Source organism: Marmota flaviventris, chromosome 5 (assembly GCF_047511675.1).
Source record: "Marmota flaviventris isolate mMarFla1 chromosome 5, mMarFla1.hap1, whole genome shotgun sequence".
NCBI lineage: Eukaryota > Metazoa > Chordata > Mammalia > Rodentia > Sciuridae > Marmota > Marmota flaviventris.
The window spans coordinates 28,602,086-28,616,892 of NC_092502.1; the positions used below are offsets into that span (position 1 = coordinate 28,602,086).

General features: G+C 44.5%; 1 protein-coding gene across 1 annotated transcript in view; it reads left to right on the forward strand.

Moving 5' to 3' along the window:
- Fat2 (FAT atypical cadherin 2) overlaps nucleotides 1–14,807 on the forward strand; it is a 74,406-nt gene that overhangs the window by 27,463 nt on the left and 32,136 nt on the right. The window contains exons 10-16 of the mRNA XM_027938564.2: nucleotides 1,324–1,520; nucleotides 3,565–3,718; nucleotides 5,412–5,645; nucleotides 9,160–9,543; nucleotides 11,214–11,428; nucleotides 12,419–12,556; nucleotides 13,136–13,279. Of these exons, the coding sequence (XP_027794365.2) occupies nucleotides 1,324–1,520; nucleotides 3,565–3,718; nucleotides 5,412–5,645; nucleotides 9,160–9,543; nucleotides 11,214–11,428; nucleotides 12,419–12,556; nucleotides 13,136–13,279 (1,466 nt within the window). The remainder of the gene's footprint in view (nucleotides 1–1,323; nucleotides 1,521–3,564; nucleotides 3,719–5,411; nucleotides 5,646–9,159; nucleotides 9,544–11,213; nucleotides 11,429–12,418; nucleotides 12,557–13,135; nucleotides 13,280–14,807) is intronic.

Genomic DNA, 14,807 nt, shown 5'->3' on the forward strand with positions numbered 1-14,807 from the left:
AGCCCCAACAGTAGTTGTATGATCCATGAAAATTCTTCCAGGTGACTGTCTTTATGGAGGCCAAGTTGTGGATTACAGAAAATTCTTTTTAGTCAATTTTAGGACTTATGTCTTAGAGTGACATACAGCACTTCTCAGATGTGAGCCAGACCTGCCCCCTCATTTCACAGATGGGGAAACCAAGACCTGGGTAGACGGAGATGCTCAACCAAGGTCCTACTCTGAGTTTGTGTTAGGGCCAGAATGAAAACTTCAAACCAGCCTAGAAACTGCTTTCTTCAGTGGATACCTATTGTAAACTGAATTATCCCATTTTCTATACAAAGACGAAACCAAACAGTGACCGTGAGAGTTTCTTCACTCAGAATATCCTTTTCTTCCAAGCCCCAGTGCCATGTCATCCATTCCCATAAACATGGATCTTTTTGCTCTTTCAGCTATGCTCTGGCGAGTTAATGAGTCTCAACTTCCAACCAAGAGCCATAGACTCCTGGAGAGAGACAGAATGTGAGCTGTTTGAAGTAGCTTAGAAAAATAAAATCTATCATCTTATAACATCAGGCACTTAAAAATGCAAGAGTCTTAAAATCATTGAATAAGAGAATAGTAAATGTCAATGAATAGTCAACTCTTGAAGCAGCTGAACCTTGGAACTCTGGAATTTTAGGATCTTAGAGTGAGAGTCCATCTTCCCATACCCTTATCAGTGATTTCCTTGTCAGGAATGACATCTTACAAGCAAGGCTAGGGACCTGTCATTAGTTGTATAATAAAATCTCAGAGGGGCTGGGTCTGTGGCTCAGTGGCAGAGTTCTTGTCTTGCACGTATGAGGCACTGGGTTCCATCCTCAGCACCACATAAAAGTAAAAAAATAAAATAAAGGCATGATGTCCATCTACAACTACAAAAAAAAAAATTAAAAAAAACTCAGAGAGTTTAGTGTCATTGATTACTTTCCACCCATTTGCTAGTGAATAGCTATAGATAGACATTTCTTATATAGATTATAAATTTGCTTCCCTTTAACTTCCACTGATGCCTTCCAGGCCACAGAAAGTAAGAAGCCTGCTCCTGCCAGCCACATATTTTGAACCTGTGCTTCTTGCAGTGATAATTTTATTTAACAGGAGGTGTTTGAAATCAGAAGAAGCTTCGTAATACTAAAATCTGACTCAGTGTGAATTGTGGGTCCCTAGTTAAGGGAGAAAAAACATTTTTGCCTTTCTCAGCAACCCTAAAAGAAGGGGCAGTTGGGCAGCCACCTGTGACACATAGCCTGATTCATTCCTGCTGCTTCTGAAAGCTGTGTCCCATGCTTTTAGAGGGAGACCCCCTGGGCCAATTTGCCATCAGCCAAGTTGGGGATGAATGGAGGATCTACTCAAGGAAGACCCTGGACCGTGAGCACATGGCCAAGTACTTGCTCAGAATCACAGCGTCAGATGGCAAGTTCCAGGCTTCTGTCCCTGTGGAGATCTTTGTCCTGGACATGAATGATAACAGCCCACAGTGCTCACAGGTGAGGGCTTGTTGAGGGTGGAGTGGGAAGTGGAGGCAAGGAAGGTAGAGAGAGGGAGGGCAGGAGAAAGGAGGATGATCTACGATGCATCTCTGAGACTGGCCATGGTTGACCTCATCTGCACTTGTTCTCCCCAGTGGGCCTCGGTCTAGTTCCCTGGTGCAGGGACCCTTCTAGGCAATTCCTTAGCCTTCTTAGGGATTATAACAAGCTCTTCGGGAATCACCATCTACATCTCTCTTCCTATACTCTCTATAAAGGTCCACTTTTCTGCGAAACTTATCTAGAAGCAAAGTAACGCACATTCTTCAAACAGTCGGCCATGCTCACTGTGCAAACCCTCTCCCCTGCTCAGCTGTTAACATGGTTCATTATTGTGAAATACATCCAGGGGCCTCCCCAGGGACACCCCTCCTCTTAGCCCACATATCCCTGCACCTGCTTGGGTAATATAGCCCAATGCAGACACTCCCTTCAGGTTACCCACATACACAAACAGGCAGGCACGATAGTTACTGGGATAAGGGATACTTTCTTAAGGACCTATGTACTTTAGTCCTAAATTCCCCATGGCAACAGATGTTGAGACAAACATGTGTGAAGGAGTGTGCATGCGTGTGTTTAGCAGGAGCAGAAATGTGTTTTTAGAGGGCTAAGCTGACAGTCACAAATATAGTTTTAAATATAGTTAAATTTCTTTTAAATATAGTTTTGAACACAAGAAGTAACTTTTGACCAAGGGGATCTGCAATACCTTAAAGGTTGCAGATAAGCTGTTGGCATTTTAATTTTATAATATCAAATTAGCACAATTTCTATTTACTTAAAATACAGCCATTCATTATATGTACATAAATACATGCTATACATAGGAATATACATCTACACAAAGGATCATCTGCAGTCCTATATACACAGAAAACTATCAGTACAGATATACACAACTACGCATAAGCATGCACTACATAGCTACCACAATCACGCATATGCCCACCCACATATAGACAGATATAATTCACACAAGCATACTTGCACCTACATTTGCATATTTACATCCACTTATTTGCACACACATACCTCCACATGAGCACTTACTTTGCAACACATGCAAATACGTATACCCTCTCATTTTTTTCTTCTGCTTTTCTATACTCTAGTCATATGAAAGCATAGTAGGAAAAAAAAGAGCCTGGATTGTCCGTAAGCATTGAAAATACCTTTTCAGAATCCCAGATGACCACATTTTGGGTGGTCTTATAAGGGCAGCTTTCCTGGGGAGAAAGGTGTCTATTTTTTTCCCCTTTTCCCTCAGCCATCCTTAAAACCTCCATCATCTCCATGCTGGCAGAGGCTGGGGCCAGGCTCACCGTGGTCTTCTCAGGAATGGACCACAGCTTCATTAGAGTCAGGCTAAGAAGGTGTGGAGGACCATCTCCACACAGCCCACCTGGGCATGGAGCTTCCATCCAGAGCATGACTGGTCTCCATCCCCTGCTATTCCCTGCAGGAGTAGGAACCAGGATGGCCAGGCACTGAAAGGAAACTGAGCTCTCAGGGACTCCAGCTTTTCCCTTGTGCCGCACGGCACCTCCAGCTTGCTATATATGGTGCCTGCAGTGGAGGGCCACTGGGGTGCAGACCAGATCAAAGGACAGGGTCCATCCTGGGAACGTAGGTAGGGAGGTGAGCCTGACCGTCTAGCCTCTTCACAGAGGTGGGGGATTGGCCTGGAGTGGCTGAGACCCCTGGTGTCAAGCCCATCTCACCCAGAAGCCTCCCTGGGCTCCTTGTCAGGTAGGCTGCAGCAGGCCCTCTAGCCCTGCATGTGGGCTTTTGGGTGGAATTTCTTCTTCATCCCGTCTTTTCTGATTTGTTGTCTTGTCATCCTTCTTCTAGTTTTTAGTCTCCATTTTCCTTATGTTTCTCCTTCCCTCTGTTCTCCTCCCCCTCTCTCTTTCTCTCTGTCTCTGGCCTCCGTCTCTATCATTTTTGCTCTCTCTAAGTATAGCTTCCACACTCTTCCTCTTTTTCTTTTCCTCTCCAGCTTCTCTATACTGGCAACGTTCGTGAAGATGTATCTCCAGGACACTTCATTTTGAAAGTTTCGGCTACAGACTTGGACACCGACACCAATGCTCAGATCACGTATTCTCTGCATGGACCTGGGGCACATGAATTCAAGCTGGATCCTCATACAGGTGGGTTTCCTGAGTTGCAGGATCAAGATCAGAACTTATTTACTGAATACCAAGTGCCCAGTGCCATGGAAGGCTCTTTGGAGAAGGAGCAGGAATTCACTAACCCATCTATACATCTGTCAGCAGACATGAGCAAACATACATATTGGTACATGTGCCAAGCATTGCACTAGATGCTGGAGACATAATCAATGGACTGATAAGATAAGATCCAGGTCATTGTCATGTAATAGGAAAGGCATTCATTAGATCAGAGGTTTGAAATGTGTTAAGAAGAAACATGGGGTGTTTATTTGCCAAGAGAAATTAAATTAGTTTGGGGAGAAGGGGTAAGCAAAACTTCTTTGAGGAAATGCCATTGTATGTGAGACTTGAGGACATATAGTAGTTATTCCAGAGGCCAGAGAATGGCAGAGAAGGGCCATTTATAAATTCTCTAAAATTCTCAAATGGGGGATAATAGCTAATAGGACTTTGTAAGGATCACAAGCAATAAAGCACATGGAAGGCTAGCCCAGATCCGGGCTTAAGAGGAGCACAGTGGATGTGGTTGCCTTGGTCATCATGACTAGGTAGGGGATAAAGCGCAGAGAGGGAAACAGAGAGCCCATGAATAGCCGGGAGAGGCTGGGCTGCGGGATCTAGGTGATATGGGGTAGGTTGTGCTTCCTCTGCAAGAGTAGTTCCCCAGGTGGATTCCTGTCCTGCTGCTGTAGGGAGCAGTTGGGGGTGGGTAGCAAGCAAGATCAAGGTCACAAGGGCCAGCTGCCCACACTTGGCTTGAATTCAATAGCTCAAAGCATGAACTTGGAGATTCTTGAGCAGGGAGGTGGCCAGTGAGAGTGATGTCCCAGGAAGCTCTCCAGGTAGATGGGAGACAAAGTCATCCTTCTTGACCCCAGCACAGGCGTGCTGAGTGACTCAGGCAGGTTTCCTAATCTCCCCTGGCTTCTGTTTGTTCAGCTGCAGGATGAACAGTGAGGACTTAGAAGAAAAACAAACTGGGCGGTTTTTCAGAATATGGAAATAATACGTGCTCATTGTACAAAATTCAAACAGCGTAGATGTGTGTTATGCAGAAACTGGAAATTGCAGATGATAGCCCCTGCCCCCAAAGACAGGGACTCTGGTGGCTGTTCTACCACACTGCTTTCCCACGCATCTCTAAAATCTCTGTGTAATTCTTTCACAAAAATAGAATACTCTTTTTCTTACTTGATTTTCTTCACTTGCAATTTATTTTGCAGATGTTATCAAAGCCAGAACATAAAGCTCTATCATAATTCATTTCAGATTATACAGCAGGTTACTGTATGGCCAACATAATATACTTAACCAGCCCCTATTTGAAAGACACTTGAAAAATGAATGGATTTGATTCATATTTTTTAGAAAAGAAACACACCAGTCAGAATGCAATGGTACACTAACAATTACCACCTTTAGGCATGAAAAGGAAACTGAGCTCTCAGGGATGGAGACTGAGATCTCAGTGATGATAGTGGTGGAGTGTGATTGGGAGCAGTAGGAAGCAGGTGGGTGTTGGGGGTATAGGCTGGGCTTCTTTCCTCTGCACATACACCGTACTGACACCTTTTCACTGCGATAAACTCTGTGACTGGGATTGTCTCCTATGGATATCTAGAGAGCACACACCCAGAGAAAACTCAATTTCTGTCATTTCTCTGGCCAGGGGAGCTGACCACATTCACAGCCCTGGACCGTGAGAAGAAGGATGTGTACAACCTTGTTGCCAAGGCAACGGATGGAGGTGGTCGATCGTGCCAGGCGGACGTCACCCTCCACGTGGAGGATGTGAATGACAATGCGCCACGATTCTTCCCCAGCCACTGTGCTGTGGCTGTCTTCGACAACACCACAGTTAAGACCCCCGTGGCTGTGGTATTTGCCCGGGACCCTGACCAAGGTGAGTCTGAGAAGGAGTGGAAGCCACTTCTACTGTTCCGCCTTTTTGATCTACCATTGGCTCTCTCTGTGTCTCTCTGGGACTGGTGAGGACTGTATCCACTTGTTGCATCTCTGCATGCCTACAGGTAGGAAATGTTGGGGTACCACTGCATTCTGATGGGTATGTTTCTTTTCTAAAAAATATGAAACAAATCCACTTATTTTTCAAGTGTCTTAAAACAATTTTACATGTAAGTCAATGTAACTCAACTTTGAAGATAAGCACAAATTTACCAGTTTGTTAATTAAAAAACAACAACAGCAACAACAACTCAAGCATCCTCTGTGTGTATAACACCAAGTGCTGTCTGACAAATGATTTTAGCCATGTTTCGAGGCAGGTACGAGGCATTTCAGTCTCAGTGCTTCTCCCCTGATATTAGACCTGGAGAACTTTCAATACTGCCATTCAGCTTCAAGAACTTTTTGTTTGCTTTTTGCCCCAAAGCATTTTGAATATAAACACTCAATCAGAAATATACCAATCAACTGGCTTTGCATGGAAAATGGTTTATTTTAAAATGTTTTAGTGAAAAGGAGTTCTTTCTTATTTGGGGTTTGGGGCAGATTAGTGGGAAGTAAGGGCCATTTTTTTTTTTTTTTTTTTTGTATTTTTACTCTCTAGAAAAGATGAAATCTTGTTCCAAAGGTTAAGATTTTCTTTTATTGCACCTAGAATAGTGCTGTACACAGAGAGGGTGCTTGAGGTTTTTTTGTTGTTGTTGTTTTGTTGGTTTTTTTTTTAAATTACAAACTGGGACATTTTGTGTTTATCTTAAAGGTTGACTTACATGTAAAATTGTTAAGACATTTGAAAAATGAAAAGATTTGTTTCATATTTTTTTAAAAAGAAACATACCAATCAGAATTATTCAACTCAAATTAATTTGACAAAAGAAAGGAATTTGGGGCACTAACTACATTAAATCTACTGAATTCCTCGATCCATTTCTGTACAAGAAGTTGAGATATTTTTGATATTTTACATTCTAATTTCAATGACAGTATTTTCACTGGGGTTGATTCTTTTCCTTTTAAAAATTTAGAAGGTGTCTTAGTCTCTTTTCTGTTACTATAACTAAATACCACAGACTGGTTGATTGATAGAGAAAAGAAGGTTATTTGACTCACAGTACTGGAGCTGGATAGCCCAAGAACATGGCCCTGGATTCTGCTTGGCATCTGGCATCTGGTCTCATGCTGTATCATAACACAGTGGAGGGCATCACGTTATGAGTTGGAGCAAGCAAGTGGCTCAAGTATCTAATTTTCTTTCTAGAAAACCGCTAATATCATCATGGGGACCCCACCCTCATGGCCTTCATCTAATTTCAATGACCTCCCAAAGACCTCACCTCCAAACACCACTAACATGTGAATTTGGGGATTAAGTTGAACTCTTGGGGGGCACACTTAAACCACAGCACAAAACAAATCGAATTCATCAATGAGTATCTGTCCCAGATTGTGCCAATTATAGCTTCTGCCATCATGAAATGTTCTATTGTGGCTCAATTGTTCTGAGTCAAATTTTATAACTCAAGTAGGCTAGAAAATGCCCTTGGGGTCAAAGTAGCCAGATCAACATATGATGATGATAATAATAATAAAAGTGGGATCAAAATAATCTGCCTTGTTTGACACCAGCAGAGTAAATTTGAAATTTCCTAGAGGGATTGGGCTTTAGCTTGGCAGAAGGAGCTGAGAGTTTTGGAGGGATACAGGGCTCTAGGGAGGGCAAACAGTCAGCCCCAGCTGGATCTGGGAAACCCATGTGTATGCATGTGTGCGTTGGGATAAGAGGTGCAAATGGACAGACTTGTTAGAGCTGCAGAGCTGGATTCAATGGGACAGATCTGGAGAGCTGGAGTGATCCACTTCACCCACCTCTTCGTCTAATGGCTACAAGGCCCTGGAAGTGCTCAGTTGGCCTCTGCTTGCATATGGAACACGTCCAGGGACAGAAAGCTCCCACTTCCTAGACAATCCCTTACTCCCATTGTTCCTCAGACAATTATCAAGTTCCACTCTTTGGAGCTGACCCTGTTAATCCTGGTTCCAATCCTCTACAGTCACACAGATTCCCTAGGCCCCTTTTCCATGATGGCCCTTCTGACATTAGGATACACCCACTACTTGCTCTAGCTTCAAGCCCCTCTCTCTGGGTGGAAGGGCCCTATGCCTTCAATCATAGGGTTGCAATCCCACTTTCCTTCTCTGGCCTTGAACCAGTTTACCATTGACACTTTAAAATGATTCTTCTAGCCCTTAAATTCTACCCAAATATTCCAGATGTGACCTGACCAGCATCTCCCTTTCTCTTGAAAAATGATAGTGTCTCCATCAAAATGCCTAAAGTGGGAAGCTATCTGGTGTGTGTATCTGGTGGATGTGAATCAACTCTTTTCATAGGCAGTCCCCGCCACACTTCCACCACAGGGGTGTGTGTCCATGCATGTGTGTGAAATGTGAGCCCCTTAGGCTCAGGGCCTGCATTCATCTGTGAGTTCAAGGACCTGAGGGCTGAGTATTAAATGTTTGTATTTTTCTTTCACTATGGGCCCTGTGTAAGCCAAGTCCAACAGCTGTTCATAACCAAAGAACAGAACAGAATCTGAGCCAAAGCAGGAGTAACATTTTTTTTTTTTAATTTACTGAGAATTTTCCATGGGTGTGTTTGTTTTCTTAACTTTTTATTTCAACATAATTATAAACTCATAGGAACTTGCAAAAATAGTACTGAGAGAGCTCTCTTCACTCAGCTTCCCCAGGAACAACATCTTACATGGCTGTAGTAAGTATCATCAAAACCGGAAGCTTGTCATTGGTACATGACTCCTAACTAGACTACAAGCTGTATTCTTTTTTAAATTGTTTTATTGGCACCTGTGATTTATACAGAATGGTGAATTTCATTGTACACAAGCCATATCCTGGTTTTACTAGGCTTTATATGCACTTATTTGTGTGTATATATGTATATGTGTTTGTATATGTGGGTTGTTTATTGGTGCATTATATTTATACATAATAGTGTGATCCGTTGTTACAAATTCGCATGTGCCCTGTGTGTAGTTTGATGTAACATCTCATGTATTCATTCATGTAACCAGCACCACAATCAAGGTACTAAACTTTTACACAGCCAAAGGACTCACTGTGGGTGGTTTATCTTACACAATTTTCATTTATAAGCTGATATTGGACACTATATAACATTTTCAGGTAGTTAGGTAGTAGGTTTGTAGACTAGACCCCCAAGCTCCCACCAAGAACTTTCCTATAATGCCTTGGACACCCCCGCCGCCCAGGTAAAAGGACTGGCTTGAGAGTTGTCACTCTGAACACACCCAAAGCGTCTCAGCCTTTATGGGGCGCTCTCTCCCTAGACCCTCCTGTGGCTGCAAGTTCAGCTGTAAGCTAAGCCAAAAGAGTGGCCTCAAAATCGATCTTGCCCTTGGTCTCCCCGGCAGGAGCCAATGCCCAGGTGGTCTACTCTCTGACGGATTCTGCGGAAGGTCAGTTTTCTATCGATGCCACCACGGGAGTGATTCGGCTGGAGAAGCCCCTGGAGGCCGGGCCCCAGACAGCGCTGGAGCTCACAGTCCGTGCCTCGGACCTGGGATCCCCGATCCCACTCTCCACGCTGGGCACCGTCTCGGTCTCCGTGGTGGGCCTGGAGGACTACCTGCCCGTGTTCCTCAACACTGAGTACAGCGTGCAGGTGCGCGAGGACGCGCCCGATGGCACGCAGGTGCTGCAGCTGGCCACCCTCACTCGCCCGGGTGCGGAGAAGACCGGCTACCGCATCGTCGGCGGGAACGAGCGGGGGAGGTTCCGCCTGGACGCTAGCACAGGTGAGACGGTGCCCGAGCCAGACCCACCTGTTCTTGGGGAACATTGGAGTCTCCACGTACAGAGTGTATCTGCCCCACACAGTCTCTGCCCAAGGCAGAGCTCCTTTGAGCTTTTCTCTGCTCTCCCTCTCTCTGGGTGCTGGTCCCTTCTTCCACCGTGGGGTCAGCTTATGTGGGAGCCTTCGTATTTCCCCAGTCTCCACCCAGGGCTCCGGGTCCAGGACCCGCAATGAGCCAGTCTCCTCCCACAGTTGGTGGCTTCCTGGTCTCTGGTCAGCCCCAGAGGGCCTCCCTCCTTGGGGACAGAGGCACCAAGCACTTGCTGGAATCTGGTGTTTAAGTGGTTTTTAAGAGAAGTGTCCTCCTCCTAGAGTCACCCTCATACTCTCTCCAAACACCCTGACACCCCTCCATTTCCCCTCATTATCCTGGAGAGGGAAAGAGTTAGGACATTTGTCTTCTTTCTTTCCGACCATGGAGCCTAAGTCAGACTCACAGAAACTTGTGGAAGGTCCTCATGCTGCCCAGGTCAGCTGCACCATGCAGAGTCCTCCAACTCACCGGAATGGAGCATACTAGCTAGTTTTTTTGCATTATTTTTGGATAGCAGTACAGTAATTAAAATGTGTAATGACCAAATTGGAGTGATTAGCATTTCCATCCTCTCCAACACTTATCATTTCTATGTGTTGGGAACCTTTGGACTCTTCTAGTTATTTTGAAATATATCCTACGCTGCTGTAAACTCTGGTTACTCTATTATGCTATAGAATACTACAGCTAATTCTTCCTATTTAGCTGTATTTTGGTACTTGATAAGCTATTTCAAAGCAAATCCCAGACACTGTAATGATTTCATTTATAAATACTTTAGTGGGTATCTCTAGATAGTAGACTCTTTTCATAATAAAACCATAATACCTTACCTAAAAGATAATCATTCATTAATATCATCAAATAACCAGCCAATAATTTCAGATTATCTCACAAAGGTGCTTTTGAAGATGGCTTTTCAGCACCCCCAAAGTGACCACATGTTGCATTTGGTTGATATACAGTGTCTTAAATCTCTTTTAATTGCTAACGTTTTCTTCTTCCTCTTTATATCCTCATGCCATTTATTAATGAAATATTTGAGTCAGGTGTCCGGCAGAATTTTTCATATCTCAATTGGCTGGCTGCATACAGTGCCATACACCTCCCTCTAGGTCTTTATTTCCTAAGAATGCCATTTGGATCAAAGGGTTTGATCAGGTTCAGTTGGACACTGTTGGACGGGCCGAGCTCTTCCCATAGTGCTGCTGGCACATAAGGGCTGGTTGGCTCTTCGGATGCTAAGACGGACAGCAAGTTCAGGTGTTGTCAGCCAGAAGCCTCTGTTATGGATACAAATGAGACTCATTTGGCATCACAGATTTAAATGAGGTTTAATGAAATATTACAGAAATAAATGAAGGAAACCCAGCCTTTAGAATGAGAGGAAAAGGAGAGATGGGGGGGGGGAGAAGGCAAAGGAGAGGGGACAACACACAGGGACATGAAGAGGGAGATGGAGGGAATTCATCTCAGCCTTGTCAAGCTCCTCTTCTGGGTTTGAGCTCAAGACCCCTCAGCCCACTGCTTCTGTGGTCCCCCAGTTTCCTCACTCCTGTGGCCTCTTGTTTCCTCAGGATTCCTGTATGTCAATGGGAGCCTCGACTTTGAGACAAATCCCAAGTACTTCCTGTCCATTGAGTGCAGCCGGAGGGGTTCGTCCTCCCTCAGTGATGTGACCACAATTGTGGTCAACATCACCGATGTCAATGAATATCGTCCCAGATTCCCTCAGGACCTGTATGTCACCAGGGTCTTAGAAAATGCCATCGTGGGTGACGTCATCCTCACAGTAAGTTGCTTGTGGTGGGGTGTGGACTCCGGTGGGTTCTTATCTCATTCTCTTCCCAGTCGTTGTCGAGCATGGATTGGCCAATCAAATTAACACAACATAGACTTAACTGGGACTGTACCGTCTCTTATGACAGATAATGAGAGCTATTTGATAAAATGAAATTCTGATAAAAGTGGGCATGGAATAAGCAAGCTTTTTGATAGGGAAGCAGTCAGAAGAGATAGACCCCAGAGATCTACCAGAGATTCCAAAGCCTGGGAAGGGTCAGGTCACAGTTAGTGATGTGGAATGCTACTATGTGTGGAGAGAGTGCAGGAACTGAGGGGACATTAGATACTATTTCTTTGCATTTAAATATGAAGTTGCTCCCTTCTTCCTTGGAGTGGAACCAAACTCCATAAATTCATAAGTTCTCTATGAGCTCTCTGCACTCTGCCTTCCAGCCTTCTCTCCTGCCACTCCCAGCATACACCCTGCCCTCCAGCCGCACAGGAAGATGGACCTTTCCCCAAGATCTCCTGCACAGTCATGCCTCTGGGCTCACAGTGTTTCCTCTAAGTCGCTCTCTCCACTCCCAGAAGCCCTCCGCATCCTCCAAGCCTTCATGAATCCCTTTTTCATCTCCCAGGTGGAAAGGATCATGGTGCTCCATGCTCTCATAAGATTGATCAGACTTTACCCCAAATTAGAATCACCCATAAAAATTAGACATTTTCTGTGGGTATCTTCATTTTGACACATTCCCTACCTCCCAGCTTCTTAGGACAGGCCCTGACACCCTGTCACCATGAGGGGATGAATAAACAAATGAACACATGCTGAAATCCATGACAGAGTCCTTTGGCAGGGATCACTATGGGGTAGAGACTGCCAGCTGAATGGCAGTCATTCTGGTAGGGACCTATCTGTCTCTGCTCTGCTCCTGGGGCCAAGATTCCTTTCTGATTCCTGTTGTACCTCCTCTCACCATCACCTCCCCAACTGCAGGTTTCAGCAACTGATGAGGACGGACCCCTAAATAGTGCCATTACTTACAGCCTGGTAGGAGGGAACCAGCTCGGGCACTTCACTGTCCATCCCCAAAAGGGGGAGCTACAGGTGGCCAAGGCTCTGGATTGGGAGCAGGTGAGTCACGTGGGAGGGGCCCAATCTGAGCTCATCCGAGCAGAGATCTGGCCCTGCTGCTGGTCCAGTGGATGCATCGTGGTCCACACCTGACCCTGATGCTCCTAATGTGTGCACCTGTGTTCTCTGGGGTCCTCTGTGAACTGTGAGGCCAGAGGCAGGAGAGAGACTGAAGAACCCTTAACCCTCCCTGGAGGAGCTCAGGTCACCATTGATCAGGATCATTGGATCATTCCAGTAACAGCTACCATTTATTGATCACTCGCTGTGTGTCACTCAATGAGTTACATACATTATGACATTCGATCCTCAGAATAATCCCAGGAAGAGGGACATGAAATTATCTTCACATATGTGGTCACCATCCCAAGGTCTCATATCTAGCGAATGGCTGAGTTTTAAATCTCACCTGCTTCTGTCTGACTGCAGAACCTGAGCCCTAAAATGCTATGACTGGGCAATGGGAAGTGTCTCCATCTTTTTTTTTTTTTTTTTTTAATACTGAAAACCTTAGCAATAGGTCAAGGAGCAGATGTAAAGGGTCTTGTTGCTAACTCTCCACTGGGCATCTTGTGACAGACATCCAGCTATTCCCTGAGGCTCCGAGCCACAGACAGCGGGCTGCCCCCCCTGCACGAGGACACAGACATTAATGTCCAAGTGGTTGATGTCAACGATAACCCACCGAGATTCTTCCAGCTCAACTACAGCACCACTGTCCAAGTAAGTTCAAGCCTCCCCAGGTGCCCTGGGTCCAGCTTCCCTTTCAGCAGGAGGTACTACCCAATTGGCTGTGACCTTGCCACTGATGACCCTAAAGTCAACACAGGCAGCTAAAGGAGGCGCTGGATTGTGGGATTAAAAACAATCAGGCACTGTGTTAGGCACTTCTAGGTCCATTACTTACCATGCTCACAAAAACCATGAAAGTAGGCAAGGCCCATTTTACAGATTTAAACAATGGAGGTGCAGAAACATTCCATAGGTGGGGTGTAGCAAACTTAGGATTTAAACCCAGGATGATTTCCAGATTCCCAGCTGTTTCCACCATGCTAATAGTTTACAAATAGGATTTGAAGGGAATTGTCAAGACCATAAGTGTCAAGACCATAAATAAGACCATTATTTTTACCTATTTTATAATTTAAAGGTATGAGTTAAGATGCTTTGGCTACCAGGTAACACATTGCCTGACTAAAAGTTCATTCAGTAATAAGAACATTATTTAATATCATCAGAAGTTGGATGGTAGAAAATTCCACTCATATTTGGTTATTTCAATGAGAAAACAATATCATGGCTTTGTGTTTTATGTTTTAGAAATTTCTTCATCTTCTCCCTGATGATTGCAAAATGGCTGCTGTAGCTCTAATATCATATCACATTCTTGTCTAATCTTCTTCAAAGGCAAATAGAAAAGGACTTCTTTTTTTTTTTTTTTTGTACCGGGGATTGAACCCAGGAGCACTTAAACATTGAGCCACATCCCCAGACCTATTTTGCATTTTATTTAGAGACAGGGTCTCACTGAATTACTTAGTGCCTTTCTTTTTGCTAAGGCTGGCTTTGAACTCATTGAACTCATGATCCTCTTGCCTCGGGCTCCTGAGCCACTGGGATTACAGGCGTGAGCCATCATACCTGGCATTCATTTTTTTTTTCAATCGAAGGAGAAGACTTTTCTCTAGTCAGAATTGGATCAAATGTTCACCCTTAGGGAGTCAGATTACAGCTGTCTTGGACCAGTCACAGTTCATTTTCTCATAAGAGGGGAACATCTTTTCTGAGGTCATGATTACTTTATGCTTGAACAAAATCAGGGTTTTATTTTTTTTTAAAAAAAGGGAGAAACGTTGTCTGGATAGGCAATTGTCTATTACATTCTGTACATAATAAGATTGCGATACCAAAGGAAGCTAGATAGCAACCATGGTACAGTAGAGCAGACTGAATTCCCACGTTTGGAGAACAAAGGTTAGAATGATCCTTAGGGAATCGGTTCTTCTTAAATTCCAAATTGTCTCTCAATTTGCTCATTAGATGTGTATTGCGTTGGTCCACTAAACAAGAAACCATGTGTAAGTGCTCAGCTGGCCCTGAAAAGTACAAAATTCCCATGTGTCCCAGGTGCTAATTAATTTATATCTGCCATTCATCAGCTGTGTGACCTTGAGCAGGTCACCTCTCTGCAGGATAAAGGGCCTGACCTTTAGTCTCTGAGAACATATCCGTCCCCACCTAGCAGTGCTCC